General features: G+C 33.6%; 1 protein-coding gene across 1 annotated transcript; it reads right to left on the bottom strand.

Moving 5' to 3' along the window:
• Positions 1-18305: 18305 nt before the first annotated feature.
• LOC309812372 (NKG2-A/NKG2-B type II integral membrane protein-like) lies at positions 18306-22877 on the bottom strand (the record flags this gene model as incomplete). Its single annotated transcript, XM_082636102.1, has 6 exons — positions 18306-18903; positions 19225-19325; positions 20987-21138; positions 21669-21722; positions 22204-22302; positions 22694-22877. The coding sequence occupies 6 exons, from the start codon at positions 22875-22877 to the stop codon at positions 18783-18785; spliced, it is 711 nt and encodes a 236-aa protein (XP_082492228.1). The 3' UTR covers positions 18306-18782.
• Between the last annotated feature and the right edge of the window lie 1075 nt (positions 22878-23952).

The raw sequence follows: 23952 nt of genomic DNA, 5'->3' as shown, positions 1-23952 counted from the left end.
TTGGTGGTAATTGCTTTCTTTGCAAGGTAAGTCTGGGTAGGATATATGAATTTTTGTTGAATGGTTTTTCCTAGTATACTTTAATTAAAGTTCTGCCCATATCGTTGTCATCATTTACAAGTTATCATTGTCATCATTAACAAAACTAATCTCACATTTGTTTATATAGCAACATCTTAACATTGCCTAGCAGAGCTCTCAGGAAAAAATAAAAGGTGTTTAATAAATATGCATAGTGCTTAGATTTTAAAAAATATAAACTGTTTTACATTTGATCATGATAGTTGGAAACAATGAAAATAATTTGTTTCATTTTGCAAGTAAGGTTGTGTGTCACATCTTATAGTAATATCATAACTTCTGATTCTTCAATAAGTATATCCTCCTTACCATCATTAAATAAAGTGGAGCAGAATATACCTCAGAAGTAACAAGTATTCATTGCCTTCAGTAAGTCAATTCAAAAACTTAAGAAACAATTAGAATTACCTATAGCACATATATTTTTAGAAATATTCTTGAGGTTAAAACCTCAAGAGTTTCTTATTTATTGAACAATAGTTGTTAGAAACACACACACAAACACACACAGACACACATCTGATTAGGGAAGGAAGGTCCTGATTCTTGTGGATAAGAACCTCCTGAAAAAATTAAACATGTCCTGAGTTCCTGATTTAGATTTGATACTAGTAATATCCAGTCAATTCTGATCCCTGAAAAGGATATGACAAGTGTTATTCTAATCTCATCTTTCTGTTGAAAAAGCATAGCACAAACCACAGTACTTCTGCCTCTCACTACACAGAAAATTTCCCTTTTTGGTGGAATAAATGTTAGGTCCTAACATCACTTTATGATTTAAAAATGGTGAATTCAGTGACAAGAAGTCACCAGAGTTTTAAGAAACAAATGGTGGGATCACATAATCTCTTTCTGAATTTTTTTCAAAAGTGAAAAATTTGTAATAAAATATGGTTATAAGTACTATGTGGAAAAAATAGAGAAAAAATTAAACTTCTTAATCATTTTGTGCATAGGCTTTTATAAGTTTGAGTAGAATTAAGTATGCTGTATCATATAAGTTGAAACAACAGAGAGATAGCTTTCATATATATACTACATAGGTACATGTATATGCATACATACCTACATGTATATGCATACATATGTATATATGCATATGTGTGTACTTATATGACCTTTTTTTTTTTTCTTTTTTTTTTTTTTTTTTTTTTTTTTTTTTTTTTTTGCTGTATGCGGGCCTCTCACTGTTGTGGCCTCTCCCGTTGCGGAGCACAGGCTCCGGATGCGCAGGCCCAGCGGCCACGGCTCACGGGCCCAGCCGCTCCGCGGCATATGGGATCCTCCCAGACCGGGGCACGAACCCGTATCCCCTGCATCGGCAGGCGGACTCTCAACCACTGCGCCACCAGGGAGGCCCATATGACCTTTTAATAATGAAAATATAAGTGTATACAAAATAAAAATTCCATGATGAATCATCATATGCCTAATTTAAATAATTACCAACTTTACCAACTTATGGCCAATATTATTTCATTTATGATGTATGAGAGTGTCTCAGATCTATCTCTGCTCCTAAATAGGGCTCTTTTCTCCTTCTTCCTCATGTACACCACTCATTATATTACTCTCTCTTTATTGCTCAGAACAATAGCACCAAATCTCTTACCAGAATAGTAACATAATCAACTAATGTCTTAATGCTCTCATTTTTAGCTATTTATAATTTCTGTTATATTAAGAAATGATGACAGCCAAAGGAGTTTAAAGAGACTGAATGACTAAAAGTAGCATGGTATCCTGGATGGCATAATGGAACAGAAAATGGATATTAGGTAAAAACTAAAGAAATACGAGTAAAGTATGTTCATTAATAATAATATATCAATATCAGTTCATTCACTGTGAAAAATGCACCATGCTAATGTAAGCTGTTAATAATAAGAGAAACTGGACACTGGGTGTAGGGAACACTCTACTATTTTTGCAATTTTTCTGTAAATTTAAGACTACTCTAAGATAAAAAGTTTATTTAAAAATAAGTATTGGTACTTCTTTATAATGTTATATTCTACAGAAGAGTAATAATCATTATCTTTATTATAATTATAAATTAGATGGGGCAATTTGAAAAAGAAAACCAAAAAATGACTCTAAAGGGAAACAGCTTAAAAAGGAGTCATTCATATGAACTTTCACTCAACATGCGCTTCTGAAAACAGAACTTCAACCAGTAAATCCACAACCTATTCAGTCAATAAGAGAATTATCAAGCAATAATTTTTAGTCAATAGAACAATTACAGACACTGTAACTATTTACTATGTACAATATGTGTGAGATAATTTAACATAGGTAAAAGTCAATTCTGCAAAGTTTGACAAAGCTATAATAATTTTTATGAAATCAATACATTATTTTAAATCTTCCTATAGGGATAACACAAAAGCCAAATATTTTTACAGGAGAGAAATAATAAACTTTCAAGGAAGAAATAATTAAAACATATAAACTTTCCTAAACTATAGGAGAGAAAGGAATTGTTGCTATTTTTTTTCACTATGACTAGAGTTGTGTTGATGTCCAAATTAGATGAGAATGTGTTAACAGGAAAAGGAAAAGTCAATCTTACTGTGAAAATTGTCGCAAAATCTTAAAACAGTACCAAACCAAATCAAACAGTATATAAAACTGTCTAGTCTATAGATGACCAAATTGAGTTTATTTCAGGGTTGTAATAATAATTTTCTTTTGGAAGAAAAATTGTCAAATGAAATTTGCTCCAAACAATAGATTAAAGAAATAGAAGATGAATATATCCAGGTGGAATGCATATTTATTATAATTCAACAGCTTTTCATGATAAAAACAATCCTTAGCATATATATCAGAATGTGTATAAACATCATTCTTAACCTGGAGGTATTAGTAGCTTTTTAGAAAATCATTAAGACAAAATGATAATAATACCACTTCTTTTCAATATCATTGAGGAGATTCTCCAGCACATTTAAGACCACCATAGAAAATTAAAAAGAAAAGGACTTAAAAAAAATTTTTTGCTGATGATATATTTATCCACATAGAACATAAAAAATAATTTAATGACCAGTTAATAGAAATAATATTAGTATAACTGAATGTAACATTAATTTGCAAATACTATTAATGTTCAATAATAAACAGAAATAATTAATTAACTTAACAACCACAACAGAAACACTGTAAGATACTTATGAGTAAATCTAACAGGAATAGACAAGATCTATATTGAATTTATTGTATAATTTTATAGAAATATTTTCAAAAACAACTAAATTTTGATAGGACCACTGAATCTAATAAAGATGTCAATTAATCCTAAAATATTTTAGAGATTCAGTTCAATTCCAATTAATATCCCAGGTTATCCTATGTTCATTAATGCAAAATCCAAGAGTAGACCTATCACTATTGAAGAAGAAAAAATGATGAGGGACTTGTCCTACTAATTTTTAAGACCTTTGCTAAAGCTATGTTCATTACAACAAAGTGACATGAGAATGTAGACAAATTCGATAAATTGAAAGAGAAAAGATACAGACAATGAAAAGCCATGTGAATAGATGAAAAAACAGATGAGGTAGCATTGCAGATAAAGTAGGAAATGAGATACTATTAAATAATTACTGCTGTGAAATTTTTTATGCCAATATAAAAACACACACTTGAATCTCTACTGTATATACATCATATGCAGAAGAATTAGGAACTTAAATCACAACCCTGGTGTGCATTAAAAAATAAGTAAATATATGAGAGTTGATATCAATTTATAAGATTGATTCAGTATATATTTTATTTATGTTCATTTATTCAAAACATTGAGATACAATATAAAGTAAGATAACAAAACATCATAAAATTTTGAGGAAAAGTAAGGTATCAAAGTCAAAATTCTTAAAAATATACTAAGGAAATAAGGAAAGCAAATTTGTTGACATGTTTCAACTTGGACAATAAACAATTTTATTCAACATAGGTTTTTTAGTGACTACTATTTGCTAGGTGCTTTTCTAAGCCATGAAAATGTTAAACAATCTAGGCAAAATTTCTTGCCATCATGGAGTTTACATTTTAGTGTAGGTGATAGAAAAATGGACAAGAAAGTGTGAAACAAGTTCAAGAATAAACAAGATAAGTGAATATGAAACAAGTTGAAGGAAAAAAGAATAATGTTATCTTCTGACAGTCTTCGACCAATATTCTTTTCAGCTAATCCACATTTTCCATTGACTATTTTAGAGTAAAATTAGATCTCTATATATGAAATGTAGGCTGACATTTACAACCACATTTTAAAAAAATATTTGGTTTATAAAAGGAAATGAATGTGGGCTTTTTATGGGGAAATCTAAATCACACTTACTTGAAGAGCTATTTTTTATGTTAGTGGCTTTTTTTTTTTTTTTTTGCGGTACATGGGCCTCTCACTGTTGTGGCCTCTCCCGTTGCAGAGCACAGGCTCCAGATGTACAGGCTCAGTGGCCATGGCTCACGGGCCCAGCCGCTCCGTGGCATGTGGGATCTTCCCAGACCGAGGCACGAACCCGTGTCCCCTGCATCAGCAGGCGGACTCTCAACCACTGCGCTACCAGGGAAGCCCTAGTGGCTTTGTTTTTAACTGATATTATGTGTCTCTTAAATAAAAGACCAAGAAAAAGAGATAGCAATAGGGTATAAACAGAACACCTAGTATTTCATTTAGTTTAAATAAGAACTTAGAGTCCTGTCGGAAAGTCACAAAACATACCTACAAGTACAGTTTCTGGAAATAGATAAAGCTGAGCATGGAGAGCTATGGTGTCATATGTAAAGCCCTGCTACATAAATTAATGGAGTGAGGAAAGGATTCTTTTTCTTTGAAGTGGTGGTGGTGGGGGCAAAGTGTCTTTAATTAATTAATTGAGGTGTGATTGACATATAACATTATATTCGTTTTAAATATATGACATAATGATTCGATATTTGTATATATTGAAAAAAGATCACCACAACATCTAGTTAACATTCTTCCTTAAGGATTCTTAAAGAGATATATTCTGCATTAGGATGGTGAGCTAAAAAACTTAAAAGGCAGGGGAGAAGTTAAAAAACTTACTTGTAGGGCTTCCCTGGTGGCGCAGTGGTTGAGAGTCCACCTGCCGATGCAGGGGACACGGGTACGTGCCCCGGTCCGGGAAGATCCCACATGCCGCGGAGCGGCATGGCCATGGCTCCGCAATGGCTCATGGCCATGAGCCATGGCCGCTGAGCCTGTGCGTCCGGAGCCTGTGCTCCGCAACGGGAGAGGCCACAACAGTGACAGGCCTGTGTACTGCAAAAAAAGAAAAAAAACCTTACTTGTATAAAGAGACAATATGTACAAAGAAATTCCAAAATCTTTCTCAATGCTAAGCATATATTCACCTTGCATCTGTCATCATGGAACATTTATTGAGGATGTGCTGAATAGTAGTGATGTTTCAGTGACATGTGAAATTGCAGAAAGACATGACATTGCTTTCAGAAAACATACCTTCTAATAAATGGAATAAAACAAACAAAATGAATTTATGCAGAAAGAGTAATTTGAGTACAAAAGTACATGTATAGGTTGCATAAGGACATATTTATCTGACCTTTTAAAACTACTGGATATAGAAATGTACAATTTTGCTTTGCAAACAGCCTGGGTTCAAGTCATCTGAGAATAACTGCCACCACTTCAACAAACTATGCAGAAACTAAATTTGTTAAGTGAGAAAAACCACCATGGCCTAATCCGCAGGCCTTCTTGGCCAGTAAGTAACAGTCTGGTTAACATGACTGAGCCTGAATTAAGCTCTTCCTGTGTACCATAAAGGGAGAAGGTAGTGAGGCACAATGCAATTTTGTGGTGAGAAACAGTCCTCTGGGCAGGATACTGACTTCAAGCTGTGACTCTAAAAATAGATGTGGTCAGGGGTGTTTACTGGACCGTTGCCTAGAAACGCAAGCATATGATGTATGGCCATGACCAAGGGAAACTTTTGTAGTCTTGACTTTTTTGTAAATGTGTTTGGATTAATAAGAGACATGACAAAAAGATTCTAAAATTCACATGAGCGATGAAGTAAATAAATGGGACAGGGAGAAACAGAGCTGAGTCTGGATATGCATGGGCATGTTGAAGCAGAATTGAAATGCTGAGTGACAAAAAAGTGAAAAATCTGCAAACACACTTGAAAAAATATTTATTCAGAACCTAAATATTTATTCAGAACACTTAGTGGGTATTACGTACTGTGCAAGGAACATATAATGCCAACTAGCACACTGTAGTAGAATGAACACAAGGCAGATAATTCATAAATCTTGAACTTCAGCAGGGAGGGAAAGAGAATAGATCACCATCTTGGCAACTGTTATTGCTTGACACAGTTTCCTGAGCTTGTAATGGGTAAATAATTTCTTGGCCCCATCTCAGTTGAAACCTTCTGTAATTCTAAAAAAAACAATTCTACTGAGATGTCATTTCTTTCACAAAGAAATATTTTCATTATATTAACTTAGTCCATGCTAGAAAACTTCATTTTTTGTTTAATATCCATCTATATAATATAATGAAACTGAACATTTTTTCTCCTCCTGTGGTATTAACTTAGAATTTGAGAATAAACAGCATGTAAATAGTAACTCTTTTCAAAATTGCTCTCAAGTAAATCACATGCATGACTTACAAATTAGAGGACTTCAAATTTCTATTAGCATCCTAGTTATTTTTCTTTGTTTGACTGCTTGTTTATTTGCCATTTAACCTTACATTTCCTGCCACAGCAGTAATCTCCACATTCATGGAAAAAAAGAAAGATGTTATTTACAACTTCTGCATCTTGCATCCAAGTGGATTTTGTGTTTACTTCAGTACTTTAAATATCAAAGAATAGTAGAACTTTGTAAATATCATGAAATTTGGACAGTACTTGTCCCAGGTGCCCAAGGAAATAGAGTTAGGAATAAGACAGCACTTTTCCCAAGGAAAAAGGCTCATTAGTTGAAGATCTAGGTAGAACCAAGATCTCCCAAGTCACAACCTTTTTTTTTAATGCACTTAATAACAGTTGGTCGAATTCTAATTTATTTATTGCTTCTTCAGTTGTTCCCAGTAGATTCATTTGTGTACACAAGAATGAAAATGCATTCAGTTTAAGCTCTACAATTCTCACATTATCCTCTGGGAGAGTTTGAAAATAACTACTAAAAGCTTACAATGTTCCTTCTGTGGTGTTAGCCCATCTCCTGGAGCCTTTTTATACTGCATTAATTTTTTTCTCCATTATTTTACACAGAATTAACAACATCAAAGCACAACAGAATATATAATTAAACATACAAATAGGAAACTGTTGTATTTTCATCAAGGCTGTTTCCTGTTTATTGTTTGAGCTAGTATCTGTTAAGGATTTCTGTGTGTCAAGCATATTGTTTGGCAATGGATATACATAGTTTAATAAAGTATAAAGCACAATCCCTATCATCGAATTGTCCACAATCTATTTAAGGCATAGACATAAGCATATGGTTTTAAATTAATATGTAATTTGCAATGGTAGACACAATTACTGGGTATTAGAGAAGATAGGATTATACATAACAATTTTGCAATGGATTACCAGTATCAACTATGAGAAAATGGTGCTAGGGAAGATCTCCTGGATTAGGTGATTTGGAGGGAGTGTTTTTTTAAAAAATATGTTAGAGATCTCCTGGATTAGGTGATTTGGATGGAGTGTTTTTTTTAAAAAATATGTTAGATATCAAGTTGAACGGGGTTAACACATACCAAGAATTGGAGATGGAAATGACAAAGACTAAGAAGAAAGAAACAGTAAAATGAATAAAGAGAGCTATACACACTCCAGTATTGTTGGTTTATTAGGTGGGGTTATGAATATCTGGAGATGGATGGAACCTGGACAGTCTGGAAGGACAAGAAGTGGGTGTGTGTGAGTGAGAAGAAGAAAGATTCATAATCTAAGCTTGAATAGTACCATAGAGTCAATAAAAGCCCTTTGAGGAGGGCTTTTATCCTTTTAATCCTAAGAAAGGATTGACAAGGTCAGATTTCCATACTGTGGGTAGACAATTTGACCTGTTCAGAGGACAATAGATTTGATACAGATGGGAATAAAGAACAAATAAGAAAAATAGTTAGGAACAGTAGAAGTAAATAGTGTTTTTATCCAAAAGTGTGATGTTAGGAATTGTGAAGACGACAATAATTGGGAGGTTACTGACATAGATGATGACATTAAATCTGACAGTAGGTGAAGACAAGAGTGGGGAGAGGGAAAGGATAAGAGAGATGCATACGTTTTTAGTTTTTACTGAATGAAATAATGATGATACCATTGATATAGAGGATACTAGAGTAAGCAGTTTAGGGAAGGGGATGATGACCTAATATATAGACATAATAAGGTGTAAAGCCAGTTGGGATTTTTAACCCATTTCTATTTTAAAATACAAATGGACCTCATGGGCCTTAGTTTTATGATTCAAAACACGAAATTTTACTTTCTAAATATTTTTAATGTTAGACGGTTTGTTTAAAAAATACTCTGTAGAATTTTCTCTTAATAAGAAATGTCAAGAAGACAGGTTAAAAAAGAAATTTTAAAAAGTGATGTGTTCTCAAGGTTAACATGAATAATCATTATTACACTAAAATAGGGTTTGAGTGGTGGTTCCCGATGTGATTAAAAAACAGAAAGCCAAATATTTCCTTGTAATTAAATGTTGTTTTAGATTATTAAAGACATATATGCTTGTATCTTTAAGAGCAATGACTCACATTTTCAGTCTCAGTGGAGTGATGCAGTCAAAAGAATGAAAACCATCTAAAAAGTACTTTCAAAAATGTGTACCTCAGGGCCTCCCTGGTGGCGCAGTGGTTGGGAGTCCGCCTGCCGATGCAGGGGATACGGGTTCGTGCCCCGGTCTGGGGGGATCCCATGTGCCGCGGAGTGGCTGGGCCCGTGGGCCATGGCCGCTGGGCCTGTGCGTCCGGAGCCTGTGCTCCGCGACGGGAGAGGCCACAACAGTGAGAGGCCCGCGTACAGCAAAAAAAAAAAAAAAAATGTGTACCTCAGGCTTCCCTGGTGGCGCAGTGGTTGGGAGTCCGCCTGCCGATGCAGGGGATACGGGTTCGTGCCCCGGTCTGGGGGGATCCCATGTGCCGCGGAGTGGCTGGGCCCGTGGGCCATGGCCGCTGGGCCTGTGCGTCCGGAGCCTGTGCTCCGCGACGGGAGAGGCCACAACAGTGAGAGGCCCGCGTACAGCAAAAAAAAAAAAAAAATGTGTACCTCAGGCTTCCCTGGTGGCGCAGTGGTTGAGAGTCCACCTGCCGATGCAGGGGACACGGGTTCGTGCCCCAGTCCGGGAAGATCCCACATGTCACGGAGAGGCTGGGCCTGTGAGCCATGGCCACTGAGCCTGCATGTCTGGAGCCTGTGCTCCGCAACGGGAGAGGCCACAACAGTGAGAGGCCTGCATACCGCAAAAAAAAATAATAATAAATAAATAAATAAATAAAAATAATGGTCGAGAACTTCCCAAATCTGCTGAGGGATTTTGATATCCACATTTATGAAGCTCATGAGTCACCAATCAAAATCAACTTAAAGAGATTCTCTCCAAGACACATTATAATAAAACTGTAAAAAAAAATCAAGGACAAAGAGATAGTCTTAAAACCAGTGGGAGAAAAAGAAGCTATAACTTACAGGGGAACTCCTAGAGGGCTATGAGGAGATTTCCAGGCAAAACCTGACAAACCAGGAGAGAGTGGGATAGTGCCAGGGAAAAAACTGCCAAGCAAGAATATTCAACCTGGCAAAGTTGTCCTTCAGAATTGAAAGATAAAGATCTTCTCAAAAAAACAAACAAAAGCTGAGGGAATTCATCATCACTAGATCTGTCTTATGAGAAATGCTGAAAGGGGTTCTTTAACCTGAAATGAAAGGATGCTAATTAGTAACATGAGAACATAGAAAATATACAGGACATTGGTCAAGGTCAAATCCAGAATACTCTAATACTGAAATAGTATAAAGTTTAAAGGAAAAGAATATTAGAAATAACTATAGCAAAAATAATTTGTTTTTAAACACACAATATAAAAAGAGGTAAATTGTGATATGAAAAACATAAAAAGAGTGAATAAAAAGGTAAGGTTTGTTTTGCAACTGAAGTTGTTATCAGCATAAAATAGATTGTTATATCTATAGCATGTATTATTTAAGCCTGATGGTAACCACAAAGTGAAAACCTATGATAGATTCACAAAAAATAAAGAGAAGAGAATCAAAACATACCACTATGGGAAATTATCAATTTGCAAACAAATGCAGCAAGAGAAAGAGAAAAGAACAAGGAAACTACAAAACATCCAGAAAACAATAAAATCGCTTAAGTAAGTGCTTACCTGTTAATAATTACCTTAAATGTAACTGGATTGAATTCTCCAACCAAAAGGCATAGAGTGACTGGATTGATAAGAAAACTGAGACCCAACTACATATATACTCATAGGGACTCACTTCAGCTTTGAGAATCCACTTAGGCTAAAAGTGAAGGGATGAAAAACGATATTCCACAGAATTGGAAACCAAAATAAAGAAGGGGGGGCCTCCCTGGTGGCGCAGTGGTTGAGAGTCCGCCTGCCGATGCAGGGGATACGGGTTCGTGCCCCGGTCTGGGAGGATCCCATATGCCGCGGAGCGGCTGGGCCCGTGAGCCATGGCCGCTGGGCCTGCGCATCCGGAGCCTGTGCTCCGCAACGGGAGAGGCCACAACAGTGAGAGGCCCGCATACCGCAAAAAAAAAAAAAAACAAAAAAACAAAATAAAGAAGGGGTAGTGATACTTATAACAAACAAAATAGAATTTAAACAAAAATGTAACAAGAGCTAAAGAAAGTCCTTGCATATAATGATAAAAGAGTTATTCATCAAGAAGATATAACAATGCAAATATACATTCAACTTCAACAAATACTAACAAATGTGACGGAAGAAAGAGGCAACAATACAATAATAATATGGAACTATAATACCCACTATCATCAAATGATAGATTATCTAGACAGAAAATCAACAAAGGAAATGTTAAACTTGAAATATATTCTAGCCCAAGTGGACATAACAGACATATATAGAACATCCCAGCCAAAAGAAGCAAAATATACATTCTTATCAAATATATATAGACCATTCTCCAGGATAGGTCATATACTGATCATAAAAAAAGTCATAGTAAATTTAAGAAGATTGAATCATACCAAGCATCTTTTCTGACCACAATGGTATGACTAGAAATCAACTACAAGAAAAATACAGGAAAGTTTACAATTATGTGGAGATTAAACAACAAGCCCCTGAACAATCCATGGGTAAAAGATAAAATCAAAAGAGAAATTTAAAAATATCTTGAGACAAAAGAAAATGGAACAGAATATATCAGAATTTGTGGGATGCAGCAAAAGCAGTTTTAAGAGGGAAATTTATAAAGAAATACCAACATTAAGAAGAAAGAGATCAAATGAACAACCTGAACTTCCACTTCACAGAACCTCAAAAAGAAGAACAAACTAAGGCCAAAGTTAATAGAAAGAAGGAAATAACAAGATCAGAGGGGAGATAAATAAACTAGAGATAAAAAACAATAAAAAAGATTAATAAAACTAAGAGCTGTTTTTTTAAAAAAACATAAACAAGATAGACATTGTATTTGTAAGACTAAACAAGAAAAAAAGAAAGAGGACTCAAGTAAATATAATTATAAATGAAAGAGGTGACATTCAACTGTTATCACACAAAGGATGCAAAGGATCATAGGAGGCTCAGTGAACAATTATACAACATTAAATTGGGGAAACCTAGAAGAAAAAGGAGAAATCACAAATGACACCACAGAAAAACAAAGGATTATAAGAGACTATATGCCAATAAAATGGACAACCTGGAAGAAATGGACAAATTCTTGGAAAGGTACAATTTTCCAAGACAGAACCAGAAAGAATTAAAAAATATAAACAAACCTATCACAAGCAATGAAATTGAAACTGTAATTTAAAATCTTCAAACAAACAAAAGTCCAGGACCAGATGGCTTCACAGACAAATTCTATCAAACATTTAAAGAAGAGATAACACCGATCCTTCTCAAACTCTTCCAAAAAATTGCAGAGAGAGGAACACTCCCAAATTCATTCTATGAAGCCACCATCACCCTGATACCAAAACCAGAAAAAGATATCCAAAAAAAGAAAATTAGAGACCAATATCACTGATGAACATAGATGCAAAAATCCTGAACAAGATACTAGCAAACAGAATCCAACAACATATTAAAAGGATCATACACAACCATCAAGTGGGATTTACCCCAGGAATGCAAGAATTCTTCAATATATGCAAATCAATCAATGTGATACACCATATCAACAAATTAACGAATAAAAACCATATGATCATCTCTATAGATGCAGAAAAAACTTTTGGCAAAATTCAACACTGATTTATGATAAAAACTCTCCAGAAAATGGACATAGAGGGAACCTACCTCAACATAATAAAGGCCATATATGACAAACACATAGGAAACATCATATTCAATGGTGAAAACCTGGAAGCATTTCCACTAAGATCAGGAACAAGACAAGGATGTCCACTCTTGTCACTCTTATTCAACATAATTTGGAAGTCCTAGCCATGGCAATCAGAGAAGAAAAAGAAATAAACGGAATACAAATTGGAAAGGAAGAAGTAAAACTGTCACTGTTTACAGATGACATGATACTATACATAGAAAATCCTAAAGATGCCACAGAAAACTACTAGAACTAATCAATGAACTTGGTAAGGTTTCAAGATACAAAATTAATACACAGAAATCTCTGGCATTCCTATACACTAAAATAGAAGAATCAGAAAGAGAAATTAAGGAAACAATCCCATTTACCATCATAACAAAAAGAATAAAATACCTAGGAATAAACCTACCTAAGGGGGCGAAAGACTTGTACTCAGAAAACTATAAAAAACTGATGAAAGAAATCAAAGATGACATAAACAGATGGAGAAATATACCATGCTTTGGATTGGAAGAATCAATATTGTGAAAATGACTATAATACCCAAAGCAATCTATAGATTCAATGCAATCCCTTTGAAACTACCAATGGCATTCTTCATAGAATTAGAACAAAAATTTTTACAACTTGTATGGAAACACAAAAGACCCCAAATAGTCAAAACAATCTTGAGAAAGAAAAATGGTGCTGGAGGAATCAGGCTCCCTGACTTCAAACTATACTACAAAGCTACAGTAATAAAGATAGTATGGTACTGGCACAAAAACAGAAATAAAGATCAATGGTACAGGATAGAAAACCCAGAGATAAACCCACGCACATATGCTCACCTAATTTATGACAAAGGAGGCAAGAATATACAATGGAGAAAAGACAGCCTCTTCAATAAGTGATGCTGGGAAAACTGGACAGCTACATGTAAAAAAATGAAATTAGAACACTACCTAACAACATACATAAAAATAAATTCTAAATGGATTAAAGACCTAAATGTAAGACCGGACACTACAAAACTCTTAGAGGAAAACATAGGAAAAACACTCTTTGACATAAACCACAGCAAGATTTTTTTGACCTACCTCCTAGAGTAATGGAAATAAAAATAAACAAATGGGACCTAACTAAACTTAAAAGCTTGTGCACAGCAAAGGAAACCATAAACAAGACAAAAAGACAACCCACAGAATGGGAGAAAATATTTGCAAATGAAACAATGGACAAAGGATCAATCTCCAAAATATACAAACAGCTCATGAAGCTCAATATCAAAAAAACAAACAACCCAATTTAAAAATGGGTGGAAGACCTACATAGACATTTCACCAAAGAAGACATACAGATGGCCAAGAGGCACATGAAAACATGCTCAACATCACTAATTATTACAGAAATACAAATCAAAACTACAATGAGGTATCACCTCACACCAGTCAGAATGGACATTATCAAGAAATCTAGAAACAGTAAATGTTGGAAAGGGTGTGGTGAAAATGGAACCCTCTTGCACTGTTAGTGGGAATGTAAATTGATATAATCACTATGGAGAACAGTATGGAGATTCCTTAAAAAACTAAAAATAAGGACTTCCCTGGTGGCACAGTGATTAAGAATCCACCTGCCAATGTAGGGAACATGGGTTCAAGCCCTGATCCAGGAAGATCCCACATGGCATGGAGCAACTAAGCCCAAGCACCACAACTACTGAGCCTGCGTGCCACAACAACTGAAGCCTGCATGCCTAGAGCCTGTGCTCCACAATAAGAGAAGCCACCGCAGTGAGAAACCACGCACCACAACAAAGAAGAGCCCCCATTCGCTGCAACTAGAGAAAGCCTGCATGCAGCAACAAAGACCCAAAGCAGCCAAAAATAAATTAATTAATTAATTTAAAAAATTACAAAAAATAGAAATACCATATGACCCAGCAACCCCACTACTGGGCATATACCCTGAGAAAACCATAATTCAAAAAGAGTCATGTACCACAGTGTTCATTGCAGCACTATTTACAATAGCCAGGACATGGAAGCAACCTACGTGTCCATTGACAGATGAATGGGTAAAGAAAATGTTGCATACATATACAATGGAATATTACTCAGCCATAAAAAGAAACGAAATTGAGTTATTTGAGGTGGATGGACCTAGAGTCTGCCATACAGAATAAACTGTCAGAAAGAGAAAAACAAATACCATATGCTAACACATATATATGGAATTTTTAAAAAAATGGTACTGATGAACCTAGCGGCAGGCCAATAATAAAGACACAGACATAGAGAATGGACTTGAGGACACAGGGTTGGGAGGGGAAGCTGGGGCAAAGTGAGAGAAGTATTGACATATATACACTACCAAATGTAAAATAGCTAGTGGGAAATAGCTGCATACACAGGAAGATCAGCTCCATGTTTTGTGACCACCTAGAGAGGTGGGATAGGGAGGGTGGGAGGGAGGCTCTAGAAGGAGGGGATATGGGGGCATATGTATGCATATGGATGATTTGCTTTGTTGTACAACAAAACTAACACAGCATTGTGAAGCAATTATACTCCAATAAAGATGTATTAAAAAAAAAGAAACCTTTATTCTAAGTGAATACCTGGATATGCAGAAGGGAAAGAAGAGTTGAAAAAATTATGTGGATATATTTAAATGGATATTGAGTCAACAAAATGTTAACAATAAAGTTTCAAATTTTAAAATACATATTTGTATTCAAATTCAAGGGAGCAAGTACGGCATAAGCAGTAAATAAATGTAGAAGGTAGTTATGTCTTTTCACTTTTTGAGAAAAGATAAAGGTACTAATTTGTTAGACTTTTATGAGTTAACTTATGCTGTAAAACGTGGGGCACTAATAACATAATATTTAAAACATATTAAACTGACAACCTCTTACAGAGGACAGTTAAAATAGTTATTGTGAAAGATAAAAAGAAAACAACAAAAAAGTGGAGTTCAAAGAAATGGTAGCATTCATCTCTGATTAAGGCTAACAATATTATACTTAATTAATTATATATATACATACATTATATACTATACATACTTATATATAAAGAATATGTGTAAATATATCTTATAATAATTTTTAAATTATGTTAAATATAGAATAACTTCCAATTTAAATTCTAAGAATATTTATATTTAAAATAACTGTTCACCATCTTAATGAGAAACTCCTTTAACAAAAGCCTAAAGAAAGAGGAAAGTAAAAAGATGAAAAATATACCATGCAACACAAGCCAGTAGAAAATTGCTATAGTTAGTATACTGTTATAATAGAAGGCAAAAACCGTATTGGAAATAATGAAGCATGTTTCATAATGATAGATAGAGTATCTAAACTATTAGCAATGTTTTAAAAAAAACCTTTATGTACTTAATAATACAAGTTCAACATAAGTTTGAAAAAAGTGAACTATTACAAATAGAGATTTAAACAATTCTCTCTCACTGTTTACAAACAAGCAGATATCAGTAAGGCTAAAGAAAGATTTAAACTAGACAACTAATCAATACATATATGTAGAACACATACTATATACTTGTATGGACTATTCATATTTTTTTACATAGAAATTTTCAAAAAATACACTATAAGTCATATTTCCAAGCATATTCATATAAAAATATAGAAGTGGTGTCACTGCAGTAGCTGCTAGCCAAGTTTGGCAAGTGGGCATTTGAAATGTGGGTATTCAAATTTAATTTTAATTAGTTAAAAAAATAATATTTTAATATTGGTTCCTCTTTCACACCAGCCACTTTTAACAAAGATGTGGAATATTTCTAGCTTCACAGAAAGTTCTCTAACCAAATAGAATGCTCTTTACTATATGCAGAAGTCAATAACCAAAAATTTGAAAATCCTTATATGGTGTTAAATTCAGTAATAAATGTCTAAGTAACAGATGGACCATAGAAATGACCACAATGAACGTTCAAAATTTTTATAAGAATTACAAGGAAAATATAAAACCAAATGTCTGTTTTATGAAGTATTGATTGCCTTAAATGCTTACCTTACAAACTAAATAAAACAAAACAAAGCAGAAATTCAAGCATGCATCACAAGAAATTAAAATGGAAAAGCTAAATTTAGGTGAAATTAAAACCAAACGAAGTAGAAGGAAGAAAAAAATAAATAGTACAAAATCAAGACAAATAACAAAATTACAATAGAGAGGAGCAAGACCAAATGTATTCTCATTGAAAACATTTAACAAAATTGATAAAAGACTGCTGAAAGAAAGGTGAGGAGAGGGAATCCCTGACGGTTCAGTGGTTAGGACAACGTGCTCTCACTGCCGAGGCCTCGGGTTCATTCCCTGGTCAGGAAACTAAGATCCCACAAGCCATGCGGTGTGGCCAAAAAAAAAATTTTTTTGAGAAGAAACAAGTCTTTTATGTCTATAATAAATATGGGGATACCATGTGGTTTTTACAGATATCAAACAGATTAAAAAGCAATATTATGAAAACATTTTAGTATCTATAAAAAATAGAAAAATCCTAAATTGCAAATTACCAGTATGCATCACAACAAATAGAAACCTGAGTAAACCTAACACATATTGTAAAGAAATTGAGTTCGTTATATAAACCTTCCCACAAAAAAGTTCTAGAAGCTCAGATGGCATTGGTAGTGAATAATAACACTTGAAAATGTAGCAGTACTCTTTCACAAAGCTCCAGGTAAAAGAAAAGGAAATACTTCCTAATAATAGCCTTGGTAACAGCTTGTCAAGTACATAACATAAATGAAAACTCAGTCAAATCTCTTTGGGAACACAGATAAAGAAAAACTTTATCTAACTTGACATAGATATAATATATGCATTGATTTTTTAAAAAAAGGACAACACATGATCATTGTGATTTTACTTCAAAATGCAAGACTGGTTTAACATATGAAAGAAATAAAGGTAATTTACTTCATAATCATTATACAGAGAAAATATTTATCATTCCAACTGATGGAAAAATAATACAAATGTAACGTCAATTGATTATAAAATTTGTTTGAAAAATGAGAATATTATGGAATTGTTTTCATATGAGAAACTTATGATAATAAAAACCTTAAGATGAACCTCATATTGATGAAATATTGAAATCTTTTCCTTGAAAATAGAAAAGGATACATATAGAACCTTTACTGTACCTTCTATTCAACATTGGAAATAAAATCCTAGCCTATAAAAATAAGTCAAGAAAAAAAATTGCATCTGGAAAGAAGAAATAAAGTGTGATTATTTACAAATGCAATCGCTGTAATATAAAAATCCAGAAGACTATATATTTGAAATGACAGAATTAATACATAAAGTCAGAGAAATCATTGGCTATAAGACCAATATGTAAACCTCATTGTATTACTGTTTACAGCAGCAAAACTTACTAAAAATTTTCAAATAAGGAAAGCATGAGAGTGAAATACCCATGTATCTTTAAGAACTCAATATAGAAAAATACAAAATATAATAGGGAGAATTTAAAGAAAACCTAATTCATAGAGAGATAAAGCATGATATTGACTGGAGGAGCCAATATTGTAAAGATGACTATCTTTACAAATTACTTTGAAGATTAAATGCAATCCCAAACATAATTGCAGGATTTTTTTTTAAAACAGCTTTATTGAGGTGTAATTTACATGGCATAAAATTTATCCACTTAAAGTGTATAAATCAGTGATTTTTTTTCTTTAGTATATTCAGAGTTTACAATCAACACTAACACACTCTAGACATTTTCATTGCCCCCAGAAGAAACATAGTAACCATTAGAAGTCATTTTCCAATCCTACCTCTGCTCTATGGTAACCCTTGGTAACCAACAATCTACTCTCTGCCTCTAGAATAGGTTTCCCTCTTCTTGATATTTCATATAAATGGACTCACACAACATGTGATCTTTTACAAAGGTTGAAGGCCATAAAAATAATGTAGAGTAAAAAAAGCCAGACGCAAAAGTAATGATATCCATACTTTTTGGTGTGCATATTATATTTCAATATAATTCATTTTAAAATTTATATAATCATAATATTATTTCCATTTCATAAAAGATAAAGTTACTCAACAGCATCCAAACTCATGTTTTCTCAAGCTGATCCTTGCAATTATATGTATGTGGAAACTCACAACTGTCTGATTTAATGCCATCTGGATATAGCAGAGCACAGTTACGTTTATGAGGTGATGAGTCTGTTATACTGTAATGGAAAAAAATGCACAATTCTGTTATATCATATGAGGACAACTCACGAAACAATAGCATTTTCTATGTCACTGTAATAAAAGATATTTTGAAAATGGGTAATGATTTTTTAATATAATTTTAGTAAGAGCTTGTTATTAAGGAAATGGGCTACTGAGTAGCCCATTCTTTAATAATTATATCAACATTTTATTAACTTTCAACATCTTCCTTCATCTTTCTATAATTCAACTAAAACAAATGTTTTAATATTATTCTTAAAATTTTTATTTTTAATCTTTTCCTCCTCTATACAGTATTATTTTAAAAAACTTACTGTAGTTTGTAAGTTGAACCATTTAGCCACATCCATGGATGATCATGGCCTTTACGAAAGACTGAAATCCATGACATAATTGATAGGGACATCAGGAATTTCTAGCCAAAAATAAAGAATTTTCACTTAAATAGTCATTATGAAAGATTTTTATTAATTTTTCAAAGGCAAGTAGTGTGTTCTTTCATAGGATCCTTAGTTTTCTGAACAAAATGAGAGTGTTAGAGTCTCATCTAACACTAAAAATATATTAAAGTTGAAAGTTTTAATATTGTCAAAAACATTAACCAAGATCTGTACTTTTGATGTAAAATTAACTCAAACAGTTATGCTTAGCAGTTTCACTGTTTTTCTTAGGTTAATAAAGAAAATTCTGATTCATGTAATTCAATTGTTACCCATGTTGTCAAAACTAACATAGCAAGGCTTTAAATAAGCTTTTAGATTCCGTGACATCCATTTCTCAGGATACTGTGACTATATCAATGGATTTCTCTTCTATGTTTCTCAGAGTTTCGGTTTTAGAAGGAAATTAAGGGAATGAAATTGAGAAAATAAGTGACACGAAAGCCAAAGATCACACCATTCTTTGACTAGATCAACCCCCAATCACTCTGTTTCTGTGTTGCTGGAATCCAATGGACCAGACAAGGAGTCAGAGACTCATTTCTCTCAGCTGCGTCCTGCTAAGTACAACTGTAAACACTGGAACTAATGAAAGACACAAGTCAAGGAGAACTCTGAAAGGTGGAAAGAGAAGGGTGAAATGGTTTGCGACCCTGAGGTTAAGGAACAACTATTAGGGGCATCTTATATCTGCCACCCAACCAAAGAAAGTGACCTAGGCCTGCTGCTTCCCAACACCCAGCCTAGCCATTCCTCCTCGGTGTTCAGGGGAATCCTGTGGGCAACACCAGGTGAGCCTTACAAGGTGATCCAGCAGGACACTTGCTAACAAGAAGCAGCCAGAGTAAATGCTTCTCCTCACCCCCACCGAGAGATACCAGAGTTGGGGGGTAGAGGTGGAGGTGGGACCAGCAAAGGGGATCCCACGACTAAAAGTACTGAACCCAGGAAGCCTCTTTATCCCTGAGGGCATAAAACTCCATCTCTACCCAGAGACATTGGATAGATTGCATTTTAAATGTTATATTTACATAATGAGCAGTGGAAATTTACAAACTACACATAAATGCAATAATATGGATGAATTTCAAAAATAGCATATGGGGGTGAGAGGAGACAGGAAGAAAAATGCATACTCTATGATTCCATGTATATGAAGTTCAAAAACAAGCAAAGAGATTCTATAATATCAAAAGTCAGGACAGTGGGTATACAAGGAGGGTGGAGAAGTGATGAGAGAATACAGAGGAGTGGGGCTGCTGTGAAGTGGAAACTTCTATTCCATGATCTGATATGCAATTACATGGTTCTATACATTTTGTGATCAATATGCAAAATCATGATATGTTTATTTTCCTTTATATATTGTAAAATTAAATAGCACAGTTTATTTTAGAAAATAATAGCATTTGTAGAAACATGTTTTTTTATGAAAAGCAAGAACTGGAAATTATCAAACGTGTATTAATGGTATAAACATATAAATAGAATATCATAAAGTTGTATTCTGTTTTTTAATGGAACATTAATAGGCCTTAAACTACAAATATGTACAAAAACACAAGTGAATCCTAACAAATATAATTTTGACTGAATCAAGCCTTTAACAAAGTGTTTGCAACATTTAATATCTTACCATTTCTTCTTCATTATCTATATAAAGCAGAGTAGAGTTCTTAGTAGCACAGGCTGCCACACTCTCATTCCATGTTTTTTTTTCAAAATGAATATAATAGCAATTGTTGGAATATGTAAACCACTCTTTTGGACAATGACCAGAATGACATTCTGAAGAAAGATTGTGAATTATTATCTAAAAACAATATGAATTTTAAAAAATGAAAATTAACTTACATATATGCATAGGTATAAATATATATGTGTGCATATATATAAAACATATCTATGCACCCTCAAGGCTGGTGCATATAAAACAAACCACACTCATACATTCACAGAGAAGGGTCAATCTCTCCCCCCCCCAATTTATGTCTCCATATAATGCAAACACACAGAAATAGCCACTCTTTATATGTCCTGAAAATAAAAAAATGAAACCTCTGTTTTAGAATAGCAAAGTTATTTGTCTCTTATCATATTACAGAGGGAGGAAATTTGAACCAAATGGCAACAGTGGGTATGGTGATCATATGTTTGCATAGGGAGAAACACTCCCCTATAATCATTATTTATGAATATTTGTTGCCCGATTTTGTAATTTATGTTCTACCCCAAAATCTATTCTTATTTTCACTAGCCTAAGATACAGACAAAATACAAACTGTATTTATATCAGAACTTTGAAAATAATTATGTACCTTTCTGGAGCCTTTTTATCGGAGAGGAGTTATTCTGCTCCCGTATTACAGTAGCTACAAAATTAATCATTATAAAAGTTAATATTGATCTAAATAAATCATAATGATTGTAGTTTCTGAGTTAAAATTTGGTTTATTGCTTAGGATTAGAATAATCTGGAATAAAATTGATTTTACCAAGAAAAATTAAGTAATGAAGGTTTGGTTGAAAAAATATTTCAAAAGCCTAAAGGAACAGATCAGCACCTTGTATAGTATTTGTTTTAACCAATCTCAAGAATTAATTTGTATTTCTCAATAAGATCTTTCAATCTCCTAAAGCATGCTTTTGAGTTATGAAATCAGAATATACATATACATACTCTGTAATTATTGTGTTGTATACTTTTGACAAATTCAGAATAACCATTCCACATTTAGTCTAAACACATACATTTTAATGAGAGGCCCATTCCATAATATTATGAAGTGTTTAGAGACACTGACCATCATTAAAGTGTAAAGTTCCCTTACAATTTTTCAAAAATCTACTTACAGGGAGTAAAAACTATCATTGTTACCACACTGGACATCAAAACAAGGCAGATGATTCCCAGAACCCCAGCGATGAGCTTCTCTGGAGGTGATGGTAAATCTACAGGGAAAGAAAAGGAAACACTGAGAAAAGAGTGATGGTGACAGTTGTTTAGAAAGTTTACAAACAAGAGAACCCACATAAACAGGGAGTTATACATAAAAACTTGGACCCCAAGACCATTTCTACCACTATAATCTTTCTCTTAGAATATACCATTGCATTTTCAGCATATATAACGCTTCATGAGTTGTTGATCAAAGACTACAAATTACAGCAATGCGAGAATAAAAGTAGTCCTCCAATTTCACATTAGAATACCATATCCAACTTTAAGTTCTCTTCCTCAAAATGAAAAATATGTGAACTTATCACCTACTCTTTCTCCAACCTCTGTACCCCAGCTGCATATCCTAGAACAGTTCCACCATGTGACTATTAAATGTTTTACCTTTGCAGTGGTAGTTCTTGTCATTCCCTCGAAGATTCTGAGAAGTATTTTGATTTAATTCTGCATAGGTTATTTCCTGCTCAGTTATTGAAATGGAACTTTTAGTTCCCTTAGGTTTTATTTGCTGCCTCTTTGAGTTCTTGGCTACCTTCAGTTCTGCATAGGTTACTCCTTGGTTATTCATCTCTGCAGCTGAATTATATCAAACAGTGCTCTAAGTGTACTTAGGAATGAATGGTATATGAGTAAGATGAGATCCTTATACAGTAAAATGGGCGGGGCAGAGTTTAGTGCTCACTTGGCAGTAGAACAATCTTAAGGCCTGGTTCTAAATTCCTTAGAGCTTTAAGCAAGTGTCTCATGGTTGAATACTTTTTTTTTTAAGTTATTCTACATTTGACAATATATTTTGGTTGAAATAATGAAAAGCAATAAATTAGGGAGGAATAAAGAAGTTCATAACTAATAATATCCTAGTCAGGTTCCACAGAAATATTTTAACACCATTATAATGCTTGTATTAAAATTAAAATGTTTTATTAGAAAAGAGAGATTCACCTATATTTATGATAATTTTGAAATCCAGTAATGGTTAAAGATAGAGTATTTTAAAAATGGGGAAACAGTAATGTTGGCATGTACAACAATTTCCTACACTAAATTACATTATTTGGTGACTTACATTTACTTATTAAAAGTGTTACCAAATGGTCATTATTTTGAATGGTTGAGGAGCACTGAGAAGACATTAAAAATTGAGGAAATACTTCATGTATTGGAAAATGTTACATGATACACTAAACTTATATATAACCTAGACAATATTGAAAATAAGACAACAGAAAAAGACTAAAAAATACTTAGTTTACAAAAGTAATTGATAATTGACTTAATGGCTAAGATATGAACCCACAAAATAATAAACAAATATAAGTAATTTATGGAAGAACACTGTTAGTTCAAACTTCCAGAAAGATCCTATAGGTGTCAAAGTTAGTAAAGGTCATTTTAGTTGTATAAGTGATGGTACTTACTTATAAAAATTACTTATAAAAAATCCAGATAACATAACTTAATAATTCAGTCAATGGACACAGTAGTCAGAAAGACCTGGAAATAAATTATGGCTTTGAAACTTACAAGAGTGTGACCTTTAAAAAATGATTTAGTATCTAGTAACCTATTTTACTAATCTAAAATGGAAATAAGAATAGGTAATATACAATGCATGTAACACTGAGTACTCAACCTGACACTTA

This window comes from Mesoplodon mirus (assembly GCF_964341445.2).
Source record: "Mesoplodon mirus genome assembly, chromosome: 11".
In the NCBI taxonomy this organism is placed as follows: domain Eukaryota; kingdom Metazoa; phylum Chordata; class Mammalia; order Artiodactyla; family Ziphiidae; genus Mesoplodon; species Mesoplodon mirus.
The sequence above is the reverse complement of the archived record's forward strand: the minus strand, read 5'-3'. Positions and strand labels throughout refer to the sequence as shown.